Here is a 25842-nt window from a genome sequence, read left to right as displayed (position 1 = left end):
GTAAAATATTTCCTCTCCCAGATTCACATTCTGACATGTATTACATGGTGACATTGTTACTGTGGGCAGGTTATTTAGCTGTTTCTAGCTGCTCTGTCTGTTAGACAGCTAATAACAGCTATTTCCTGTCTCTGAACATTGTTACATTGTGGCAGTTTGCCAGCAGTACCGCGGTATTCAGAGCCTCTTGTGGGAGGGGTTTCAGCACAAAATCAGTCACACAGCGCCCCCTGATGGTCTGTTTGTGAAAATCATTGTCTTTCTCATGTAAAATGGGGTATCAGCTACTGATTGGGAAAAAGTTCAATTCTTGGTTGGAGTTTCTCTTTAAGCCTAACACTAACTCTCCGAGCACCACAGCAGATCACCCTCCTTTAAAGCCAATTATGATAGCTAGCTATACATATAGCCAATAATATTACTTGGCTATACCTGTGCCGCAGCTGATCCATAGTTCAGATATACAATAGCTGAACACCGTTGCCTATTTCCCGAGTTTGGCTATGTAATAGCTGAACAATGGTGCCAATTCGTCAACCCCACAGCATACTGTGCTGATAGCTGGAGTGCAGCTATATAAAAGCCAAACTCTGCCAACCAATTTAGTCACTTGGCGCACCATCGCAGTCAATAGCAGTGGCTAAATCAATGTTTTGGTCATGCACCCAAATTATTATTATTTAGTATTTATATAGCACCAACATCTTCCGCAGAGCTGTACAGAGTATATATAGTCTTGTCACTAACCATTCCTCAAAGGAGCTCACAATCTGGTCCCTACCATAGTCATATGTCTATGTTTGTATTGTGTAGTGCATGTATATTTTAGTCTAGGGCCAATTTAGGGAGAAGCCAATTAACTTATCTGTATGTTTTTGGGATGTGGGAGGAAACCGGAGTGACCGGAGGAAACCCACGCAGACACAGGGAGAACATACAAACTCCATGCAAATGGTGACCTGGCTGGGATTCGAACCAGGGACGAAGCGATGCAAGGCAAGAGCGCTAACCACTACGCCACGGTGCTGCCCAAATCAACTCAATTCAGTCTCAATTCAGTCTCAATTCAACTTTATGTGCTTCAAATCTTACTGTGTGCTCCACATTAAGAGTCAGCAACATGAAGAGATCACACAGGCAGTAAGTGAATACTGTTATACAGTACATTCATGGATGCAGTTTCTCAAATGTACTTATTATTTCACATTCCGTCACAAATATACTACTTAGTAGCCAAAGTTCAACATTAACAAAGTTTATATATTTTAAAAATCATGAAAGTTTAACTAACTGTCTGTTAAATAATTAAAACTTTTTACTTACAAGTCCCAGAAATATGCAGAATAGTTGGACGACATCAGTATAAGCTACAGAGTATAGTCCTCCAACAAGGGTGTAGAAAATGGCTATTAAAGCAGACACTATCACTGAAATGTTGATGTTTATGTCCACTATGACACTTATGGTTGCACCTAATGGGAAAAATAGCACAATTTAATAAATGCTAAATATTTATTTCAAAATGAAACAAACATGATTGGCTAATGAGATGATGAGCAGCTGGGTGCCACACTAAGGCCATAATCTGGAACTGGGAGCATTATACTAGGTACATGACAGTATCAGCCAGCACATACTGTTTACAAATCTCAGAGAGCTCCTCCTCTTTTTATTTTAATTGAAGTATGCTGAATTCAAGCATGCTGTAAAGACCACATATATGGTTTCTGCTAAATTTTACAAACGGGTGTTTTGTATGTGTTTTGTTTGGTGTTTATGTGTTTTGTATGTTTTTTGATTGGTGTTTATATGTCTTTTGTTTAGTTCAATTAAATGGGTGTTTCTGACAACAGATTGTTGACCAGAAGAGCTCAAAGTGAACAGACTACCTTGCAGAGACTCTTCAAGCAAGCTGACAAGATGACAGTCAAGAAAACAAGAGCCAGGCAGCAAGCAACACAGACAGAAACCTGAAACCTGCCGTTAACCTAAGTTGTAGATAATAAAATATTACCATACACTGTTTTTATGTACACCAATCTCCTCAAACCTTGGTAATCTCCTAGGTAATATCTGCACAATTTGTCAATAAACTGCATTTTAAACCACCACTAAACAAGAAAGCTCTCAAAATAATTTGGATATAACTTTTCACCAACTTTTTGGTGCCTCAATTACAGAGTGCTGAAAATGTATTTTAAAGCTAATATAAAAGGCCATAGCCACAGCTAGTAAACAGTTAGAATTTTTGTAATGTGCATGGTCACGTGTGGGAACTTTTTTCTACATAAAAAGGACAACCAGGATTTTTACTGTATTGCAGCGTGCCTAGGATTGCAGGATTAGTTCTGCCCAAGTGGAGATTACGATATTCTTTGTACGTATTATCTGTATAGAACACCATTATAAATGATGTCTACAATCTACATTATAAATTATCTTTATCTGAGCATGGAGATGACAAAGTGGAGGCAAGCAGTTTTGTCCAGTCCATGAAATTATTACGTTTGCACACCGCCTCTGAAAGAGAACTATGCAGATTACAGTGCTGACAGTACTTTGAATGGAAATTCCAAATTCAAAAACAGATTCCATAAAACTAGGTGCTTTGTGATTTTATAGGTACTAAAGGATACTTGAGGCAAAGCTACCTAAGGTATGCACAGAACTATGTTCATATTGGATCCACATAACTCTGTGCATTGTCCATGTTACAGCCATGTTGCTGGTCTTTCGTGTGACAGTCTGTACCTTGGCAAATTTTATTTTTTGACTGCCATTTATGCACTTCTTATGTAGAACTGAATTCAGATGCTAGTCATTATAGATATATTATTAACATGTTTAATATTAACTCATATGATCATTTATAACTCATGCAGTGCGTGGAATTGTCTTAACAAAATAAATGTAATATTTCATTCTGATAAACTATTTTGTGCACTTGTCACTTTTATTGTACTTTTTCTTTTTAATAAGATTATTTGTAAAATAAATAATTGAATTTGCATGTTATTATGACTTGCTGCAAAATATATAGCATGTTTTCTAACAATGATATGCAATGTTTTATTTCTTTGCAGAGTGAATTAAGCCTTTAGAGAAACCTATAAATTCAGTGAGTCATTATAACTGTGATTATTCCCATCATAAACAGAACATAAACAAGCACCTTACTGTTTCATGTCTAATCAAGGCACAGCTGGAAATTACAGTGGATGATGTTTATTAGAACAAATTAGGCTTGGTCCAAAGGAAGAGAAACAGACCAGGTTACCTAGTGGCACAGCCACTTGAATCAATGTAAGAGGTTGCTTTGCAGGGGTAAATGAGCTCCAATTAACTTTATTTTTGTATATATATTTTATTGATTCAAATTATGGACCAAAGTGTTGAAAGATTAAAAAATATCAAGTAGTTGATATTTGAAATCTTAATATTGTATAGTGTAGTTGACTACTTTATCCTACAGCTTAATAAAAGGAAGCATCTCAATGGATTGGTATGGTTATCTTGTTAATGTTTTTTTCTGTTTGCTTCACTTGACATAAGTAACCCTAAAGCTGGCCACTAACGGTCCAATTTCTAGTGAAAAATCGTTCGAGCGATCAGAAATTCTGATCGGATTGGTTGTAAATAATCTCCATTGGTGGACACAATCGATTATGAACGAGTGAAAAAGATGTCGCCCGAATAAATTTTCGTCGAACGAAAATTTGGATTTTCTTGGTGGTCATGATAGATTGGAAGCAAAGATTGGTTAGTTGATGGTGTAGTGAACGATTTTTCATCCGATCAGAATTTCTGATCGCTCGAACGATTTTTCGCTAGAAATTGGACAGTTAGTGGCCACCCTTAGATGTAAGCCCATTATACAGATTTTGACTTTCATAACAGTTAAACTGTCTTCCCTTCACAGCATGATGTAAAGACAGTTATTTGCCTCTGTTGAATGTTCATTTTTTATTTATAGATACATAAAAGAGTTCCCATGTAATGATTATTAATGTCTCTACATGATTCCTACCCTTAATGTCATACATGATTGAAGCTAACATGATCCGCTTTACTATACAACCAAAAGGAAGACTATGCCTAGTACATATTTACCAATATGTGTTTGAGAAACTGGAAGGATTTTGTATGCTTTAAGTGGTGTCTTGTACAATGAACCATCAGTAATACATTTCGAGATATAAAAATAGTGGCATGTACAATGTGCTCTGTCTAACACACTTAGAAATATTAATATATATACCTACAAAAGCTTCCCTGCAACAAACCAGTGCACTAAGTGAATGTGTAGAGGAACAACATCAGGAGTTCTGCCTGGAGCCACATTTTGTCTAAAAGCAGACATAATAATTGATGTGTTTATTTTGCATGGCTAAACATATCCAGCTATCCTGGGGAAGTAGGCAATCTGTAGTCCTTTTCTATCCAACCTCTTTTTTATATCTTTAAACGAAGCCTACTATGAAATGTTACAAAGCATTACTTTGGGTTGTGTCTATGTATTTCACCTTAAGAACTGTCATTGTGTTTATGTGTTTGCTCTTTCATATTCTTGATGATTACGTGGGAAATTTAAAGAGCAAGAAATGCTATTACACACAAGTATACTACTATGTGCCTCACTCATTTTAAATGAGTTACACTTCCTTTTGAGCAGGACTTTGATCCACTGGATCGAGGGACCCATAGCGCTGTGTTAAATACAGCTTGGTTAAAGATTCACATTCAACTGGCTTATTTCAGCTTCACAATTCAGTAATTGTTCATGTATTATGAAGTTGTGATTCTGTGCATGTTTTTCTTCACTTTTTTTATTTAGAACATTCAACTGAGTGAACTGAGCAGACACTTTGACTGAAGAGGGTGGCAGAGTGGCTAAGCAGCTAGCACTAGAGTTCCTGGGTTGAATCTTAGTAAAGACACTATCTGGGACTCTCCCTCAGCATGGCTTATAATAAGCATGTCCAGAGATCCCCAGTGTTTGTGTCTTTAACTACTAGGAGTCTACAGCAGGCAAATACAGTGCTGGGCTCCAACAGTACCTTGTGGAGTTGTTTGCCAGCCTCTTTGTGAGTATTCGGCAATGCGCATCCTACTGTTAGGCTACTAGAGTAGGGACTACAATTTAACAATGAGGCTTGATGTACCACCGTGCCTTATAGGAAATGTAAAGTTAAACATTTCCCCCAGTTTAACTTACCTAGGGGGTTTCTTCTAGCCTCCTGTAGGCACTCTGTTCTCATCCCTGCATCAACTGTAGCCCCCAGAAAGCTTGAGCAGTTCTTAAAAATTGCAATTGAGCATGCGCTGAATGTGCAATCGAGGAGGCGTGAGGCCAGGGCAGCGCAGGCACAGTGGCTGGTGATGAGGCCTACAGCTGCTACAGGGATAAGAGCGGAACGATGGTGAGGGTCCAGAATGACTGCAGAGGGCTAGAAGAAGCCCTGAGTAAGGTAAACTGTTAGAAAATGTTGAATTAACATACCCTTTAATGTGCAGACTAACCCTAATGGCCAGGGGCGTAACTAGAAATCACTGGGCCCCCCTGCAAATATTTGGATGGGGCCCCCCCCCCATAGGTGCCAAATAATCGTAATGGGGCAGCGTTTCACTGTAAATTAATTGTAAAGTGGGCAGCATTTTACCAGACAATCGTAATGTGGGCCAGAAAATCGTAATGTGGGCAGAGTTCACCAGAAAATCGTAATGTGGGCCTTTAGAAAATCATAATGTGGGCAGAGTTCACCAGAAAATCGTAATGTGGGCACCAGTCACCAGAAAATTGTAACGTGGACAGCATTCACCAGACCATCGTAATGTGGGCAGCGTTCACCAGAAAATCATAATGTGGGCAGAGTTCACCAGAAAATCATAATGTGGGCAGAGTTCACCAGAAAATCGTAACGTGAGCAGCAGTCACCAGAAAATTGTAACGTGGACAGCATTCACCAGACAATCGTAATGTGGGCAGCGTTCACCAGAATATCGTAATGTGGGACAGAAAATCGTAATGTGGGCAGAGTTCACCAGAAAATCGCAATGTGGGCAGCAGTCACCAGAAAATCGCCATGTGGGCAGCAGTCACCAGAAAATCGCAATGTGGGCATCAGTCACCAGAAAATCCTAATGTGGGCAGCAGTCACCAGAATATCGTAATGTGGGCAGCAGTCACCAGAAAATCCTAATGTGGGCAGCAGTCAGTCACCAGAATATCATAATGTGGGCAGCACAAACCAGAAAATCCTAATGTGGGCAGCAGTCACCAGAAAATCCTTATGTAGGCAGCAGTCACCAGAAAATCGCAATGTGGGCAGCAGTCACCAGAAAATCGCAATGTGGGCAACAGTCACCAGAAAATCGCAATGTGGGCAGCAGTCACCAGAAAATCCTAATGTGGGCAGCATACACCAGAAAATCGTAATGTGGGCAGCAGACACCAGAAAATCGCAATGTGGGCAGCAGACACCAGAAAATCGCAATGTGGGCAGCAGACACCTGAAAATCGCAATGTGGGCCTTTAGAAAATCATAATGTGGGCAGAGTTCACCAGAAAATCGTAATGTGGGCACCAGTCACCAGAAAATTGTAACGTAGACAGCATTCACCAGACAATCGTAATGTGGGCAGCGTTCACCAGAAAATCATAATGTGGGCAGAGTTCACCAGAAAATCATAATGTGGGCAGAGTTCACCAGAAAATCGTAACGTGAGCAGCAGTCACCAGAAAATTGTAACGTGGACAGCATTCACCAGACAATCGTAATGTGGGCAGCGTTCACCAGAATATCGTAATGTGAGACAGAAAATCGTAATGTGGGCAGAGTTCACCAGAAAATCGCAATGTGGGCAGCAGTCACCAGAAAATCGCCATGTGGGCAGCAGTCACCAGAAAATCGCAATGTGGGCATCAGTCACCAGAAAATCCTAATGTGGGCAGCAGTCACCAGAATATCGTAATGTGGGCAGCAGTCACCAGAAAACCCTAATGTGGGCAGCAGTCAGTCACCAGAATATCATAATGTGGGCAGCACAAACCAGAAAATCCTAATGTGGGCAGCAGTCACCAGAAAATCCTTATGTAGGCAGCAGTCACCAGAAAATCGCAATGTGGGCAGCAGTCACCAGAAAATCGCAATGTGGGCAACAGTCACCAGAAAATCGCAATGTGGGCAGCAGTCACCAGAAAATCCTAATGTGGGCAGCAGTCACCAGAAAATCCTAATGTGGGCAGCATACACCAGAAAATCGTAATGTGGGCAGCAGACACCAGAAAATCGCAATGTGGGCAGCAGACACCAGAAAATCGCAATGTGGGCAGCAGACACCTGAAAATCGCAATGTGGGCAGCAGTGACCAGAAAATCGCAATGTGGGCAGCAGTGACCAGAAAATCGTAATGTGGGCAGCAGACACCTGAAAATCATAATGTGGGCAGCAGGCACCTGAAAATCGTAATGTGGGCAGCAGTCACCAGAAAATCGTAATGTGGGCAGCAGACACCTGAAAATCGTAATGTGGGCAGCAGGCACCTGAAAATCGTAATGTGGGCAGCAGACACCTGAAAAACGTAATGTGGGCAGCAGGCACCTGAAAATCGCAATGTGGGCAGCAGACACCTGAAAATCGTAATGTGGGCAGCAGTGACCAGAAAATCGCAATGTGGGCAGCAGTGACCAGAAAATCGTAATGTGGGCAGCAGACACCTGAAAATCGTAATGTGGGCAGCAGACACCTGAAAATCGTAATGTGGGCAGCAGACACCTGAAAATCGTAATGTGGGCAGCAGACACCTGAAAATCGCAATGTGGGCAGCAGTGACCAGAAAATCGTAATGTGGGCAGCAGACACCTGAAAATCGTAATGTGGGCAGCAGAGACCAGAAAATCGCAATGTGGGCAGCAGTGACCAGAAAATCGCAATGTGGGCAGCAGACACCTGAAAATCGTAATGTGGGCAGCAGACACCTGAAAATCGTGATGTGGGCAGCAGACACCTGAAAATCGCAATGTGGGCAGCAGTGACCAGAAAATCGCAATGTGGGCAGCAGACACCAGAAAATCGTAATGTGGGCAGCAGTCACCTGAAAATCGCAATGTGGGCAGCAGTGACCAGAAAATCGCAATATGGGCAGCAGTGACCAGAAAATCGCAATGTGGGCAGCAGACACCTGAAAATCGTAATGTGGGCAGCAGGCACCTGAAAATCGTAATGTGGGCAGCAGTCACCAGAAAATCCCCCTGTGTGTGAGCAGCGGGCAGCAGCGGGATACATACCTTCTTCCTTGCGTTCCATCGCCGCCTTCTCGCTCTAGCGGCTGACGTCACTTCCGCTTCCGGAAGTGACGTCAGCCGCTAGAGCGAGAAGGCGGCGATGGAACGCAAGGAAGAAGGTATGTATCCCGCCGCCGCCGCTGCTGCCCACACACATTTACTAGCTGGAGGGGAGCGCAGAGGGGAGAGCCCCGAGGTGAGGGAGAGGGGGGAACTTCCCCTCTCCCCGCCGACTGTGGGCAAGGCTTTTCCCTCATGCTGCCACCCCTCCAGCCCCCAAAAAACGGCCCCGAGCGGGCCCCAGGGGGGGGCCGAGCCCCCCCGTGGGCGCAGGCGCTGCAGGGCCTATTGCTACGCCCCTGCTAATGGCCATTGGAGATAGTCAGTTTTTTCCTGTGCATTTTCAAGGACACTATTTGTATGGAGTTTGTGTGTTCTCATATGACCTCAATTCACTAAGCTTTACCAAACACTTTATCAAACGTTTGATAATTTACCTCATGGGTAAAATCTAATTTTATCGATAAAACATTCAAAATAACACCTTAGTGAATTCAATTTTACTCATGAGGTAAATTATCAAACGTTTGATAAAGTGTTTGATAAAGCTTAGTGAATTGAGGCCATTGTGATTGAAAGGTTATTGTTGCTGCTTTATAAGGGCTGTGAATGTCAAAGCTGGATTGAAATCATCCTCTCAAGGACATCATTACAGTGTGTAACAAAGACACAAAAACAAAAAAAATGACTGTGGTAGTATCACCTATACCTAAATCTCCTCCACTCAATCCCAACAGCTAATACTGCCACTTTATGCTTGCGGACAGGTATTGGACCTGACAGACCATTGCCATTTGTGGAGCTCCATCCCTTCTTTAGGATAATAGTAGCCAGGGTTAAACGTACAGATATGTGATCCAGGTTTCAAAGTGTATTTCACAGCCATTCTCTCCTGGTTCATGAGTGTAGTGCAGTCATTGATCCCACTCTCTAAGGGCTGGTGCACACCAAAACCCGCTAGCAGATCCGCAAAATGCTAGCAGATTTTTAAACGCTTTTTATTATTTTTATGAGGCGTTTTGCTAGCGTTTTGCGGATTGCTGCTGCGGTTTTCAGTATAGTAGATTTCATATATTGTTACAGTAAAGCTGTTACTGAACAGCTTCTGTAACAAAAACGCCTGCAAAACCGCTCTGAAGTGCCGTTTTTCAGAGCGGTTTGCGTTTTTCCTATACTTAACATTGAGGCAGAAACGCATCCGAAATCCAAAAAATGCCTCACCCAGGCATTTTTCGTTTCTGCAAAAACGCCTGCCGCTCTGGTGTGCACCACCCCATTGAGATACATTGACCAAGCAGATCCGCAGCCGCAAGCGGATCTGAAAACGCCCAAAAAGCCGCTCGGTGTGCACCAGCCCTAATTCTAGCATTGCTAGAAAATAAAAAAAACAAGCAAAACACACACAAATCTACAAGTGTGTTCCTTGCCATACAAGATTCTGTGGTATCAGAAGTTGAGTACCTCAGTCATAGCTATAGATGGCACAAGGTTACAATACACACCTGATGTCATTTGTCAGAATCTACACTCACTGACTCAAATGACAACAGCACCCTTCATAGAGGCACCTACATTGTGATTCTAAAATCTCTTCCGCACAGAATACTAACATTAGTGCATGTAGGCCATCAAGGCATCGTGATGGTTAAAAGGTTATTGAGAGGAAAGTTTTGGTCTTCACTTATTGATCAACAAGCACAGGCAAACACAGGAGGTTATTACAGCTGCCCAGAATCCCTCCTCAGACCAAGTGCAGTGTCTGGGGACAGGCACAAGTCCAGACACCAGAATATCTGCAGGTATCCTGTCGTTCACAGACCCGCCCCCTTTCTTTCTCTGCTACAGTTGACTTTGTATGTGGCAGCAGCATGTGTACAGAGCATAGAGCAGCTCTGGGGAACTTAACAGAGTCAGGTAAGAGCACAGCCCTGTGCCCTGCTGTGCGAATGATTCACTTTCCCCTTCATTACCAATGTTGGCTGTCCTCATTATTATCTGTATCCAAACTGTGCCTGATCGATTTTGTTGTTGGTCGGATGGGATATTGCATTATGTGTACCCAACATGATGTCCTACCATATTATTATACTGTATTGTGCGTGGCTGAAGAAGACCTTTCAGGACCCCCCCCCCCCCCCCTGACAAGCCAAAACACTGATCCAAACTAGAGTTGGGCCGAACCTCCGATTTTAGGTTCGCGAACCTGGTTCGCGAACTTCCGTGGAAGGTTCGGTTCGCGTTAAAGTTCGCGAACCGCAATAGACTTCAATGGGGATGCGAACTTTGAAAAAAAAAATAATTATGCTGGCCACAAAAGTGATGGAAAAGATGTTTCAAGGGGTCTAACACCTGGAGGGGGGCATGGCGGAGTGGGATACATGCCAAAAGTCCCGGGGAAAAATCTGGATTTGACGCAAAGCAGCGTTTTAAGGGCAGAAATCACATTGAATGCTAAATGACAGGCCTAAAGTGCTTTCAAACATCTTGCATGTGTATACATCAATCAGGTAGTGTAATTAAGGTACTGCTTCACACTGACACACCAAACTCACAGTATAACTCACCGCAAACAGCTGTTTGTGTAGTGACGGCCGTGCTGGACTGGTGCGCACCATGGCGAGAGTGCAGGTTTTGGTGGCTTTACAGCCCATATGGTCGCCTGGCTGATGTAGCTGAATGACAGAACAGTGACTGTCCAGCTGATCAAATTTGGTCTGACCACAATGAGGCAACGACCTTATTATCGTGGGTGTGCCCCCCGAGACACTCATCTAGGCGCCGGTCATTGCTTCATTGTGATACGCAAGCCCCTTCACCACGGCAAGGTAATGATCACGAAGGGGAATGGGCGCATGTACATGCCTTTTCTTTTGTTGTTGCAGCTGCCCGCAGTGCAGCCATAAAAATTAGGCAGTCATGTTCACGCACCAGAAAAATTATTACAGCAGCCGCTGCTAGCAGCAGCCTAAAAAATTCAGCAATCCGCCTGGAGTCCCGGACCCTGTTGGTGGTGGCGGAGAAGGTAGTCAAGCGGCCTGCAGGCAGACATGCTGTGTGGAGGGACTGGGAGCGACTTAGTCTTCTTGGGGCAGGCCAGGCAGCCAGTCACACGGCGTGCAGGCAGAGATGCTGTGTGTGCGGGGACTGACTTAGTCTTGGGGCGGGCAGCAGCCCTCCGGGATCTATGCCTCATTCATTTTGATAAAGGTGAGGTACTTAACACTTTTGTGACTTAGGCGACTTCTCTTCTCTGTGACAATGCCTCCAGCTGCGCTGAAGGTCCTTTCTGACAGGACGCTTGCGGCAGGGCAGGAGAGAAGTTGGATGGCAAATTGGGACAGCTCTGGCCACAGGTCAAGCCTGCGCACCCAGTAGTTCAAGGGTTCCTCATCGCTGTTCACAGCAGTGTCTACATCCACACTTAAGGCCAGGTAGTCGGCAACCTGCCGTTCCAGGCGTTGGTGGAGGGTGGATCCAGAAGGGCTACGGCGAGGCGTTGGACTAAAGAACGTCCGCATGTCCGACATCACCATGAGATCGCTGGAGCGTCCTGTCTTTGACTGCGTGGACACGGGAGGAGGATTAGTGGCAGTGGTACCTTGCTGGCGTTGTGCCGTCACATCACCCTTAAAGGCATTGTAAAGCATAGTTGACAGCTGGTTCTGCATGTGCTGCATCCTTTCCACCTTCCGGTGAGTTGGTAACAGGTCCGCCACTTTGTGCCTGTACCGAGGGTCTAGTAGTGTGGCCACCCAGTACAGCTCATTCCCCTTGAGGTTTTTTATACGGGGGTCCCTCAACAGGCAGGACAGCATAAAAGACGACATCTGCACAAAGTCGGATCCAGTACCCTCCATCTCCTCTTGCTCTTCCTCAGTGACGTCAGGTAAGTCAACCTCCTCCCCCCAGCCGCGAACAATACCACGGGAAGGTTGAGCAGCACAAGCCCCTTGCGATGCCTGCTGAGGTTGTTCTCCTGCCGCTGTCCCCTCCTCCTCCTCCTCCTCCTCCTCCCCCAAAGAAACACCTTGCTCATCATCCTCTGAGTCTGACTCGTCTTCTGCACACGACTTCTCTTCTTCCTCCTCCTCCCCCCTCTGTGCTGCCGCAGGTGTTGAGGAAACAGCTGGGTCTGATGAAAATTGGTCCCATGCCTGTTCCTGCCGTAACGGTTCCTGGTCACGCTCATTCACAGCTTCATCCGCCACTCTACGCACAGCACGCTCCAAGAAGTAAGCGTAGGGAATTAAGTCGCTGATGGTGCCCTCACTGCGGCTCACCAGGTTGGTCACCTCCTCAAACGGCCGCATGAGCCTGCATGCATTTTCCATCAGTGTCCAGTTGTCGGGCCAGAACATCCCCATCTTCCCAGACTGTTTCATTCTACTGTAGTTGTAGAGGTAGTGAGTCACGGCTTTCTTCTGTTCTAGCAGGCGGGAGAACATGAGCAGGGTCGAGTTCCAGCGAGTCGGGCTATCGCAAATGAGGCGTCTCACCGGCATGTTGTTTTTGCGCTGAATTTCCGCAAAGCGTGCCATGGCTGTGTAAGACCGCCTCAAATGCCCACAAAACTTCCTGGCCTGCTTCAGGACATTCGCTAAGCCAGGGTACTTTGCCACAAATCTTTGAACCACTAGATTCATGACATGTGCCATGCAGGGTATGTGTGTCAGCTTCCCCATATGCAAAGCGGCAAGCAGATTACTGCCGTTGTCGCACACCACGTTGCCTATCTCCAGGTGGTGCGGGGTCAGCCACTTATCCACCTGTTTCTTAAGAGCAGCCAGGAGAGCTGCTCCAGTGTGACTCTCCGCTTTGAGACAAGACATGTCTAAGATGGCGTGACACCGTCTTACCTGGCATGCAGCATAGGCCCTGCGGAGCTGGGGCTGTGTAGCTGAAGAGGAGAACTGCCACTCAGCCAAGGAGGAGGAGGACAGCGAAGAGCATGTAGCAGGAGGAGAGGAGGTGGCAGGAGGCCTGCCTGCAAGCCGTGGAGGTGTCACAATTTGGTCCGCTGCGCCCTGCTTGCCATCGTTCACCACCAGGTTCACCCAATGGGCTGTGTAGGTAATGTAGCGGCCCTGCCCGTGCTTGGCAGACCAGGCATCCGTGGTCAGGTGTACCCTTGACCCAACGCTCTTCGCAAGAGATGACACCACTTGCCTCTCAACTTCACGGTGCAGTTGGGGTATGGCCTTTCTCGAAAAATAAGTGCGGCCTGGCATCTTCCACTGCGGTGTTCCGATGGCCACAAATTTACGGAAGGCCTCAGAGTCCACCAGCCGGTATGGTAACAGCTGCCGAGCTAACAGTTCCGCCACGCCAGCTGTCAGACGCCGGGCAAGGGGGTGACTGGCCGAAATTGGCTTCTTCCGCTCAAACATTTCCTTCACGGACACCTGACTGCTGCTGTGGGCAGAGGAGCAGGAACCGCTCAAGGGCAGAGGCGGAGTGGAGGAGGGTGCCTGTGAAGGTGGAAGGGAGAAAGCGGCAGAAGCAGATAATGCACCTGATGGAGGAGGAAGAGGAGAAGGAGGGTGGCTTTGCTTTTGTGTGCTGCTGCTGCTTTTGCTCAGGTGGCCATCCCATTGCTGTTTGTGCCTTTTCTCCAGGTGCCTTCGTAAGGCACTTGTCCCTACGTGAGTGTTGGCCTTTCCACGGCTCAATTTTTGTTGGCAGAGCGAACAGATGGCTTTGGTCCGATCTGAGGCACACACATTAAAACATTTCCACACCGCTGAGCCACCCTGGGATGTGGGCACTATGGGGACCTCAGCAGCTGATGCTGAAGGGCAAGTTGGCTGGCTGTACATAGGTGGCGATACATGGTGCCGGACTCTGCCACCAGCTGTTTCTGACGAAGAGCTGCCCCAGTTTCTTTCAGCAACTTCTCTCCTCCTACTACTCTCTGACTCCCCCTCTGAACTGTCCCCCTCTTCATCTCCTCTATTGGGAACATACAGATGATCCCTATTACCATCATCATCGTAGTCATCCTGCCCAGCTTCGCTTGCTTCAGACAAATCCAAACTTGCACCATCAGTAGGTCCTTCATCCTCCTGACACGTTACATCCATAGTGTTGCCGCGTAACTCAGACATATGAGCTGGTGAAAATTCATCTGGCTGTAACAACAATGGCTGTGCATCAGTGATTTCACCACTAAATAATTCTTGCGAAGTGTCAAATGCAGCGGAAGTGGTGCTAGTAGTAGCGCTGGTGGCTGAGCAAGATGAGGTGTTCTGTGTCGCTAAATACTCAACCACGTCCTGACAATCTTGGGAGGTGATGGGACGTGCCTTCTTCCGAGCACTGTACTGTGGGCCAGGTCCACACGAAATTACATTTACACGACCTCGCGCAGACCTGCCGGGTGGCCTTCCTCTGGCTCTGGCACTACCTCTTCCTCTACCTGTTTTGTCCATATCGGGTATGCACGGAGTGGTATATCACACTGCGTGCACTCACGTAGGTAGGTGGGTTCACTTAACTGCACAGGTATGCGCACTGATGCGGTGGGTTCACTGAACAGAACAGGTATACAGTGGCGGGTTCACAGAACAGGTATGCAGTGGCAGGTTCACTGAACACAACAGGTATGCAGTGGCAGGTTCACTGAACACAACAGGTATGCAGTGGCGGGTTCACTGAACAGGTATACAGTGGCGGGTTCACTAAACAGAACAGGTATAAAGTGGCGGGTTCACTAAACAGAACAGGTATACAGTGGCGGGTTCACAGAACAGGTATGCAGTGGCAGGTTCACTGAACACAACAGGTATGCAGTGGCGGGTTCACTGAACAGGTATACAGTGGCGGGTCCACTGAACAGAACAGGTATGCAGTGGCGGGTTCACTAAACAGAACAGGTATACAGTGGCGGGTTCACTAAACAGAACAGGTATACAGTGGCAGGTTCACAGAACAGGTATGCAGTGGCAGGTTCACTGAACACAACAGGTATGCAGTGGCGGGTTCACTGAATAGGTATACAGTGGCGGGTCCACTGAACAGAACAGGTATGCAGTGGCGGGTTCACTGAACAGGTATACAGTGGCGGGTCCACTGAACAGAACAGGTATGCAGTGGCGGGTTCACTGAACAGGTATTCAGTGGTGGGTTCACAGAACAGGTATGCAGTGGTGGGTTCACAGCACAGGTATGCAGTGGTGGGTTCAATGAACAGGTATACAGTGGCGGGTCCACTGAACAGAACAGGTATGCAGTGGCAGGTTCACTGAACGGGTATGCAGTGGTGGGTTCACAGCACAGGTATGCAGTGGTGGGTTCACAGAACAGGTATGCAGTGGTGGGTTCACAGCACAGGTATGCAGTGGTGGGTTCAATGAACAGGTATACAGTGGTGGGTCCACTGAACAGAACAGGTATGCAGTGGCAGGTTCACTGAACAGGTATGCAGTGGTGGGTTCACAGCACAGGTATGCAGTGGTGGGTTCACAGCACAGGTATGCAGTGGTGGGTTCACAGCACAGGTATGCAGTGGTGGGTTCAATGAACAGGTATACAGTGGCGGGTCCACTGAACAGAACAGGTATGCAGTGGCAGGTTCACTGAACAGGTATGCAGTGGTGGGTTCACAGCACAGGTATGCAGTGGTGGGTTCACTGAACAGGTATGCAGTGGTGGGTTCACAGCACAGGTATGCAGTGGTGGGTTCACAGCACAGGTATGCAGTGGTGGGTTCACAACACAGGTATGCAGTGGTGGGTTCACAGCACAGGTATGCAGTGGTGGGTTCACAGAACAGGTATGCAGCCAGACAGGAACAAGTTAAGCCTAACTAATCTTTCCCTGAGAGACAGTCTGCAGCAGCTCGCCCTACTCTCACTAACGCAGGCAGCACACAAGTGACCGTAATGGCCGCCGCTGCCTGCCTTATATAAGGGGGGTGGGGCTCCAGGGGCTAGTGTAGCCTAATTGGCTACACTGGGCCTGCTGACTGTGATGTAGAGGGTCAAAGTTGACCCTCCATGTGCATTATGGGGCGAACCGAACTTCCGCAAAGGTTCGCCTGCGGGACGCGAACGCGAACCACTGAAGTTCGCATGGAACCGTTCGCAGGCGAACCGTTCGGCCCAACTCTAATCCAAACATGTATTTCATATCAAGTAACCACACCGGGTTACAGACCTACAGGACACTACCAATGTCTCCATTAACAACAGCCATCTGATATAACAAAATTATTGATATTCATTGGCCATTTCATACAGTGAACTAGTTATCAATGATGATTTATCTCATTTCCCAGTCCCTGAATTTGTAATGACTGCATTATTAGATGCTGTCAGACCTTTTACTGACAAATTGTTCTTTCTGCTTTGGGTTCCTTCCTGACAATAAATACAGGCAATTGGTCCAGATCATGTTTCTCTTGCCTGCAACCACTGCTCTCACTCGCCTCAATCCTGATTTTCTTACATAATGGTTCTTATTCAATTCACTTTTTCTTCTAGGTGATATTTTCACACCTTATCAATAAAATACCTTTTAAGGTACCAACAAGCAAGAAAATACTCAGAATCATTTTGGCAGCACCTTTTCACCTTGTTTTCAGTACTTTTTCATTTGCAGAGTGAGTAAAAGAAATTTTAAACAGAAAATGAAAAGTTATCTCCTAGGATAAAACAGGAAAAAGCGAATTATGAACGAAAAGGGCCATTGTGTAAAGTGATGCGACATGCTAGAAGACTTAGCTGAATTGGTAAAAACAAGAAAGCTGTATTGAAGAGAAGGATCTGGTCCCATGGTTTCTGCCATTGCAATTCTCTGCAATGTGGTTAGGAAGAAAAGGGGAGAATCATAATGGCCACACTCTTTGGGAGGGGCATGGGAGGGTGCCATAGCGAGTATACAGGTACGGAGAGGCATGGAGACACTATGGCCGAACAAATATAGGGAATGTGTGACATAGAAGCTGCACTTGCATGGGTGGATGGAAGGGGGGGGGGGGGGGACCTCGGGGTCCCACTGAGGTTTCATTGGGGGAGGTGGGGAGGGAGAGGGCATGATTTATTAAACTCCTGGCCTCCAGCATATCTGAAGGATTAGAAAGTTTGACTACATTGTGTCTTCTTCTCCTATTCATATTCTGAGACAATCTAACATGGCTGTCCCTCACAATGTTCTTTCATGTAATTTGGCTAGGTTTTGTTGTTTGAAAATAAGGGAGGGATGTATGGTTCATAATTTTCATGTGTGCGCTTACATCCATTAACTTTCACTGTACTAGAAATGCCTGAGGCTATGAGACTGGTGTGTTTTGACTAGTGATGCCTGAAATTCATATACAGGAAGCTGAAGGTGGTGTCTTTCAGCACAGCGTAGTAAGTTGGATGTATTCTTTATGTGGAGCTGATGGAGGTTTCTGGCAGATAATGAAGCATTAGAAAACCTCGCAGCACCAACTTACTGATACAGATACAGATTCACAGCATAGTAAAGATGATGTATGATTTTTCATACTGCAGGCTCATATTAAGCATGAGTAAGTCTGAGCTGATTATGGCACCTATTTTATTAGTCAGTAATGGTATCTAATTTTTGGCTTTCTCAATTGCGAGAGACATAGAACAGCATTGATCATCATACAGCACATTGCATTTACCAAAACGGCGAATAAAGATCAGTTTTCACAGCCAATATGAAACTTGATGACATGACAGTTATCATTGATAGCATTTTAACAAAGCTAAGGGTGGCCATACATGGTACAATTTTTCATTTTTTTTCGATTAGATAATTCAGTTTGCTTATTCCGTTAGATCGAATATACAGATTTTTCCAGCATGTCCGATCTGATTTTTCTAGAAAAAACGGGATAATCGTTCGAATTTCTTGAAAAAAAATATTTTCAACTTTCATTCGATTCGATCATTTAGATCGCATAAACGGGATAATCGAATGTTTTTATTGTACCATGTATGGCCACCATAATAAGTAACATCTCCTTGTTATCCTTACCTAGTGCAGAGAGTATAGCAGCTGCCCAGAACATCTCTCCCATCAGTGCAGGTACAAACAGCAACCCTCCCATTCGTTTTCCATAGATCTGCTGAAAAGGATCCAGCATGGTCACATACCCCCTTGATCGCATAGGCTTTGCAAAGAACATGCCACCTAAAAAGGAATGCAAATTTGCACAAGTCAGTAAATACCGTACATGTATGGTGGACAGAACATGCAATTATGCACATGGTTTTAGGAGAATGCAGGGTGCTTAAAGCAAATCTGAATTGGAAAAAAAAACGTATGATGTAACGAATTGTATATGCAGTACGGATAAGGAATAGAGCAAAGTAGCAAAGCAAAGAGTCTCATATTTTTATATTCATATATATATATAGCTTTTTTTTTTTGCATCATTCTGTCACAGTTGCAGTTTTAAAAGCACATAACGTCTTTTAAACTATACAACAAAACAGAAACAATGACCTTTTGAACTTTCCTGCAGTAAAACCTTATCTCAAGCTGTCTCTCACAGTTTCTTTGATGTAAAAGTGCTTCAGAAAACAGGACTGTCTTCCACTCAGTTTAGAGAAGCTCTTTTGCATAGATAACAACTTAAGTTTTTTTAAGCTCTTCTTGTATTGGAACATAATATTTGCTACTAATGCTCTATTTCTTAGCTGTAATACACATACAATTCATCATCTCATAAGTTTATTTTTGCTTCAGGTTTGCTTTAAGTGAGCAGTAATTCCAGTCAGTGTCAGTGACGATATGTCCATTATGGTGACTATAAAACAGGACTCACTCACAACACATTCATGATAAAGATGTAAACTTGCCATTATATTCATCACAATGCACTAGGGTAAGCTCTAGAATGATTTTACATGCTACATGCTGTAGGTATACTTTTTATTTCATGTCGCTGGACTGAGCAAAACTGGATTATTTTCTACAAAAATCCGACTATCTCAAAATACCACAAAACTGTTGCCCCCAAGTCACTAATTGCACGCATGTTTCCAAATCATTGGGTCACTTTTAAACTTGGGTTAGGATGGGACACGAGACAGCCTGCAAATGGCGTCCCTCCCTGCTAGCAGGGGCGTAACTAGGGGGGGAGCTGCCCCTGTGACTGCAGGGGGGCCCAGAGATGTATGTGTGTGTGTGTGTGTGTGTGCCCAACTACTAACGCTCCCTCTCTCTGATACTCCAGGTGTTTTTGTGGCTACACATGTTATGGGTGTGAAGATCCTGATGGCCACATGATGGTCCTATGCACCTTGTAAGATGGGCCCCAGGCTGTGTGGGTCAAGAGGCAAAGGGCTGTGAACATTAACCACTTTGTCCTCCTTGACGTATAAAAACATCAAGGAGGACAGGCGCGCTCCCGCGGGCCGATCGCGCGCGTGCACGCGCACTCCCGGCCGCGGATTCGGTAGCCACGGAATCAATGTATCGGGCTATGGAGCCCGATCACTGATTCCTCTCCCCCGCTGAAAAAGAGACAGCTTCTCTCGGAAGCTTCGCTCTTACTGAAGCTGTGTCCCTCTAAGCGTACATTGTACGCTTAGAGAGACGTCATGTAAACAAACTCAAGATTGCCATCTTGTGGCCAAAAAGTAAACTACAAGTAAAAGTAAAAAAACATTACAATACACAAATATTTCCCCAAATAAAACACTTTTATATCCCACCCTCCCAAAAATGCCCACATAAAATGTTTAATAAAAAAAAACATTACTATATAAAAAAAAAACACATAAATATTTACCTAAGGGTCTAAACTTTTTAAATATCTATGTAAAGATGAAATATTTCTCTCTATTTTTTTTATAAGCTTGTAAAAAGTGATGTATGCAAAACGGAAAAAATGCACTTTTATTTCCAAATGAAATATTGTCGCGATACATTGTGATAGGGCCATAATTTAAATGGTGAAATAACCGTGACAAATGGGCAATTACAATACGTGGATTTTAATTATGGAGGCATGTATTATTTTAAAACTATAATGGCAGAAAACTGACAAATAATGAATTTTTTCATTTTTTTTCTTATTCTTACTGTTAAAATGCATTTACAGTAAGATAGCTCTTAGCAAAATGTACCCCCCAAAGAAAGCCTAATTGGTGGTGGAAAAAAACATATATAGATCAGTTCATTGTGATAAGTAGTGATAAAGTTATAGGCTAATGAATGGGAGGTGAACATTGCTCGGATGCATAAAGTGAAAATGACTGAGAGCTTAAGTGGTTAAGGGGCCCTATGAAAGTTTTGCTGGGGAGGCCCCATGATTTCTAGTTATGCCCCTGCCTGCCAACATGTGTTGCAGTATGTGGAACTGATGCCTGAAGTGAGAGAGATATGGAGGCTGCCATTTTTATTTCTTTTTAAACAATACCAGTTGTGTGGCGTCCTGCTGATCTTTCAGCAATCAGTAGTGCGTGAATCACACACCTGAAACAGGCATAGGAAAGCCTGGTACACACCTTCAAAGTTGATTCACCAATAATTGGCTAATTTTACCAACTCCATGTAGTATGAGGGTCATCAAATTTTGAATACTATGAACAGATTGTGAAGGAAAACTCTCCTACTATATGGAAGTGGTAACATTTGTTAGGGATTGGCCAATCAAAATTGAAGGTGTGTACCAAGCTTCAGAGCCAGTTAGTTTTCAGCAACTGTTATAGCTGTAGTGAGAATAGTGTGTGCCTTTTAATGTGCTTAGTTGCCCTTTGCAGCCAGTATAAATCAGGTGCGGCTTGGTCTAAGAGTGTTTGCTACTCACGTTTTCTCCATGCATAATATTTACATCATTGCTTTCAAAGGTCTCTGAAGAAAACATTCTTTTAATGTACAGCTGTCCTTTAGCCTTCAGCCTATTATATATTTGCTAACGTACATAGCCCAGAGTAGCATGGGAATCATTATTCTAAAATATATCAATGTTAAATCATGTCCATTCCTTGCATTGCATTAAAACTGGATGAAGTTTTCTTTATGTGTAATTAGTTCAACTGCAAGGCAAGGCTTGCTTCTGACTGCTATTCCCTGTTTGATTACAAATCCTCAGCCAGATGATATTGCAATATGTTTGCAAGGTCTAAGATATAACATATTCATGCCTAAAAGGTTTCATGATTTAACCACTTCAAGCAATGTAATTAGGGCCGGATTTGAACTCTTTACCTCCCTAGGCCCCCTTTAGTAGGTAGCGAGATGACCCCTCCCCCTTCCATATAGTATAGGTAGCCTGATGATCCCCCAAGTATAGGTAGCCAGATGACTCTTCCCACTTTCCCTCCAGTATAGGTAGCCAGATGACCCCTACCCCTTCCCTCTAGTATATGTAGCCAGATGACTCCTCCCCCTTTCCCTCTAGTATATGTAGCCAGATGACTCCTCCCCCTTTCCCTCTAGTATAGGTAGCCAGATGACTCCCTTAATCCCTCCTTTAGCCCACCCCCCACCTTTCAGTATAGGTAGCCAGCTCGCCTCCACACCGCAGTAGCTTTCAGTGTCACTCATTTCTCCGCTCGTCTCCAGTGCAGAAGCTTCCTCTTCCTTTCCGTCTCCAATGCTGCCCAAGTCCATAGTCGCCGGCCACAATGCAAACGTACACAGACAGCAAGGTGGCTGCTGTACAGGCAGCTAGCAGCAGAGTACCACGGTCAGGCACCCCTGCATTGCAGCATTTGCAAGCTTGCAAATGTTGCACCAGTTTAGCCTGCTGCTTTGGTGCCCTTCCTGCTGTGGTGCCCTAGGCCATGGCCTAGGAGGCCTAGGCCTAAATCCGGCCCTGCATGTAATTCCTTAAAAAAGTCACCCTCAATCCTAGCTCCCAAATGTCCCTCTTTTGGAAGGACAGTCCCTGTTTGGGAACCAAATCCCTCTGTCCCTCTTTCTTACTCATTTGCCCCTTTTTCTAGAATGATGTACAGATCTGTGTTGATATACTGTATGTATTTTTCCAAAGAAAAATGTGTTTAACTGACTGTAAACTTTATTCCCAGCAATTAAATTGATATATTTCTTATTTTAATTGTTTAAATGAAAACTAAAAGAACAGTTAAAAGAAAAACTAATGAGAATAAAACAGACCACTGTGGTTTGAATAATAAAACTACATATTTTGATTCTGATTTCTTTAGGATATGCATGGCGAGGGGTATAGCAGGGCGTGATTAGAGGTGTGACAGGGGCATGTGTTAAAGTGTCTCCCTTTCTTATCTGAAAAAGTTGGAAGGTATGCTCCGTTATGGGCATGGAGGTAGCAATATTGTTATTAGTAAGCAAGGGCAATTTTTTTTTACATGATTCAGTTAACCTTGCAGCAAAACACACAATAATCTTTTGTCAAGGATTTTAGAGGGAATCTGAAATAACAGGAATATGAAGGCTGCCATCTTCATTCCCTACTTTTGTGTCAAAAGGTTATGATAAAAACAAGCTGATCAGGATTCAACAAGATGGGAATCATTGCTGAGGTATAAACATAAGAGGAATAACACAGCTACAGTAGAATTCCCTTTGCTCAGCGGTTTACTAGACAGTCTGGTAAAGTGAGAGATATTGTATGAAAATTCAGTCCAGTACTTGTGCAGGATATAACATATGGTCACTTACTCAAATCACCAACATTGTTTGCATATGGAAGACATGGGAAGTCTATTGGAGACATGGTAGTTCACACTAACCTGAGAATTACCTTGGAACTGGAGAATTTGTTAGCCAATGCCAAGAAAGGTGTGTTCCCCTGTTTATAGTGTGGGGTGTGCAATGCAATCATCAGAGGTGATCGGGTTGCGCATCCTGACAGTACACAGCCAATTAAAATACAGGCACATTACACTTGCACCAGTTAATTTGTTGTGTATGTGTTAAAATGCCCATGTGGTTTTATGTATTTGGGTAAGGCTACTTAAATAGGGGAACATAAATGTAAAATTGTTAATTACAAACCTGACTATCCAAAACACACACTCCTGTAGCACGGCATTTATTTGCATGCAGACATACTGCTATGCAATGGAGGTGGTGCGTTGGATCATGTACCAATTCCGAGAGGAGGGACAGATAAGGATACTTTGCTGTTAATGCTTGCATTGCTAATGTGGAAAAATCATAATGTGAATATAAACTTTTACATCATGGCTTAGGGTGTTGTTTTCAGTGTACTGATAGACAATATCTAATGCTTCTAATAAGCTTTCATTTGCCACTTATATCAGATTTCCCCTGTGGCTTGAGCAACTCTAAAATAATTATTTGTACAATTTGTATTGATATTACAAATATTACTGTCATAATTATTATTGCGGTTGCGCTCCTCTCATTAAGCAGCTTAACCTCCCAATGCAATTCATTGTACCGTATTTGCTTGGAGCCGCAAATCCTTTAAACGAGCCATACAAGGCTACAATTATTAGACATAAGGCCTATTATGGCCTTGAACTTTTTAAACAATCTGTTTTAGGTGATTGGAACTGTGGCTGCTTGTTTAGCAGCTGTGGTTAGAAAGATATTGACCTCTTGAGGACCGTAGGCTTACACCCCCCTAGTGACCAGGCTATTTTTTTTTGGGGGGGGGGGGGCTCTTCAGCATTAAAAGCTTGCTGCAGAGCCATACCACGCATCACACAAATGAATCACCCTCCCTTTTCTGCCCACCAACAGAGATTTCTGTTGGTGGGCTCTGATCGCTCCCCCAATGTTTTTGTTGTTTTTTTTGTATATTTATTTGTTTACATTTTTTTGAATTAATGTACCTATTTATTGTATTATTTTTCCCTCTTTCTCCCTCCCCCTGCCAGCCAATGACAGCGATCGGCTGTCATAGGCATCAGATTATAAGAGCTGATCGCTCCTGAGCCTCCCAGGTGGACAACCGAGTGACACGACTGTCCCCAGTACAGCGCTGTTGTAGATCGCAGCACTGTACAGTGTAAATAGACAGCGGTTTCACTGTCTAACAGTCTCCTAGCGGCAATCGCCTCTGGGAGACTGATGACAGTGCAGAGCTCCATCATTCAAGCGGAGTTGCGTGCGCATCGGCATGCATGATCTGCACCACACGCCCCCAGGATTTGATGCAAATTGGCGTTACACGGTCCTGGGGAGCCGCTGCGTTCACGCGGTCATATAGTGGTTAATTTGCTTTTAGTTAGTAATATTTTTCTTTTGTTCTCACATTCACCAGTGGAATAAACAGGATTCAGACCTTTCTGCTTTGCTGCAGACTAGTGAGGGGTGATACTGAGGGGTGTATCTAAATGATGTATACTTCCTGATACTTTCATAAAGCGCTGTAGTTAGGATTAGTAGTAAAAATGGTCATATACAGTGCACCAAAATGATTGCCTTTGCTCAGCTTCAAAACTAAATCCTGGTTCACACCTCCAATTTTGATTGGCCAATTACTGATCAACTTTACCACCTCCATGCTGTATGAGAGTTTACTTAGACAACATATTCATAGTACAGGTAGTCCCCAGGTTACGAACGCCCGACTTACGATCGACCCGCCGATACGAACGCCGCGACCATAGCTCCGCCCCGTCGCATGACGTTACGCCCGCCAGGGACTACCTGTTCTGCCCCGTTGAAAAAGAAGAATATGGGCAGCGGAAGGTAAATAGAGGCCTACTCACCTGATCCTCGGCAGTAGAAGGTGCCCTCGTGGTGCCCGGAAGGTCCTCAGCCCGTCCTCTCGCTTCCTCCATTGTTCCTCCTGGCTTCTCGTTCGTTAACCGAGGACTACCTGTATTCAAAAAAAGTTGCCCTAATACTAAATGGAGGTGTTAAAAAAGGCCAATCATTGGGCAATCAAAATTGAAGGTGTGTACCCACAACTTTCAAAGGCCACCTAATGCTGCTATCTAGGGGGGGGGGGCGGAGGGATAGAGCAAAGGCCACCTAATACAACTACAGTATATCGAATGCATTGGCATATTGTTTTTATTATTATTTATTCTATTTATAAAGTGCCAACATATTACGCAGCACTGGAAAATAAATAAGGATACATAAATTTTAATGAGGGGGTGACAGACAGGGAGGTAGCAAACGGTTATACAATATAGCACAATGTTATACATGCAAACAGGGTATAAGATTCATCTTACAGAGACCCAGCAATTAAAGTCTGAGTTAGTCCATGAGTGGGGTGTCATTGCTGGGGTTGCAAGATTTAGAAGGACACTCTAAGGGGGGAGACCCTGTCAAAGGCTTACAATCTAAAGGGTGGTGGAGGGACACATGAGGTAGAGCTGTGGTAAAGTGCTTGACTGAGAAAGTTAGACCGAGGTAGATGGGGGTAGGACATTTTAAAGAAATGTATTTTGAGGGCTTGCTTGAAGGTGTCACCCCTGTGAGAGGCTTTGGGGCCCCTCCTCCTTCATCTCCCCAACTGCAAGTGCAATCAATTAGCAAAAAAAAACCTCACAGTTTGCTCACAAAAACCATGTGCAGGAGCATGTGTAATTTTTTTTCCTGCTTCCAGAAAACTCTCTGCTGCC

General features: G+C 44.5%; 1 protein-coding gene across 1 annotated transcript in view; it reads right to left on the bottom strand.

Moving 5' to 3' along the window:
• The window catches only part of SLC5A7 (solute carrier family 5 member 7), an 84858-nt gene that overhangs the window by 36712 nt on the left and 22304 nt on the right, over positions 1-25842 (bottom strand). The window contains exons 4-5 of the mRNA XM_068265300.1: positions 18332-18487; positions 1324-1472 (exon numbers count right to left, since the gene is read on the bottom strand). Coding sequence (XP_068121401.1) covers positions 1324-1472; positions 18332-18487 — 305 coding nt within the window. The remainder of the gene's footprint in view (positions 1-1323; positions 1473-18331; positions 18488-25842) is intronic.

The sequence above is a fragment of the Hyperolius riggenbachi genome, chromosome 2 (assembly GCF_040937935.1).
Source record: "Hyperolius riggenbachi isolate aHypRig1 chromosome 2, aHypRig1.pri, whole genome shotgun sequence".
Classification (NCBI taxonomy): Eukaryota; Metazoa; Chordata; class Amphibia; order Anura; family Hyperoliidae; genus Hyperolius; species Hyperolius riggenbachi.
This window is presented reverse-complemented; position numbering and strand designations above follow the sequence as displayed.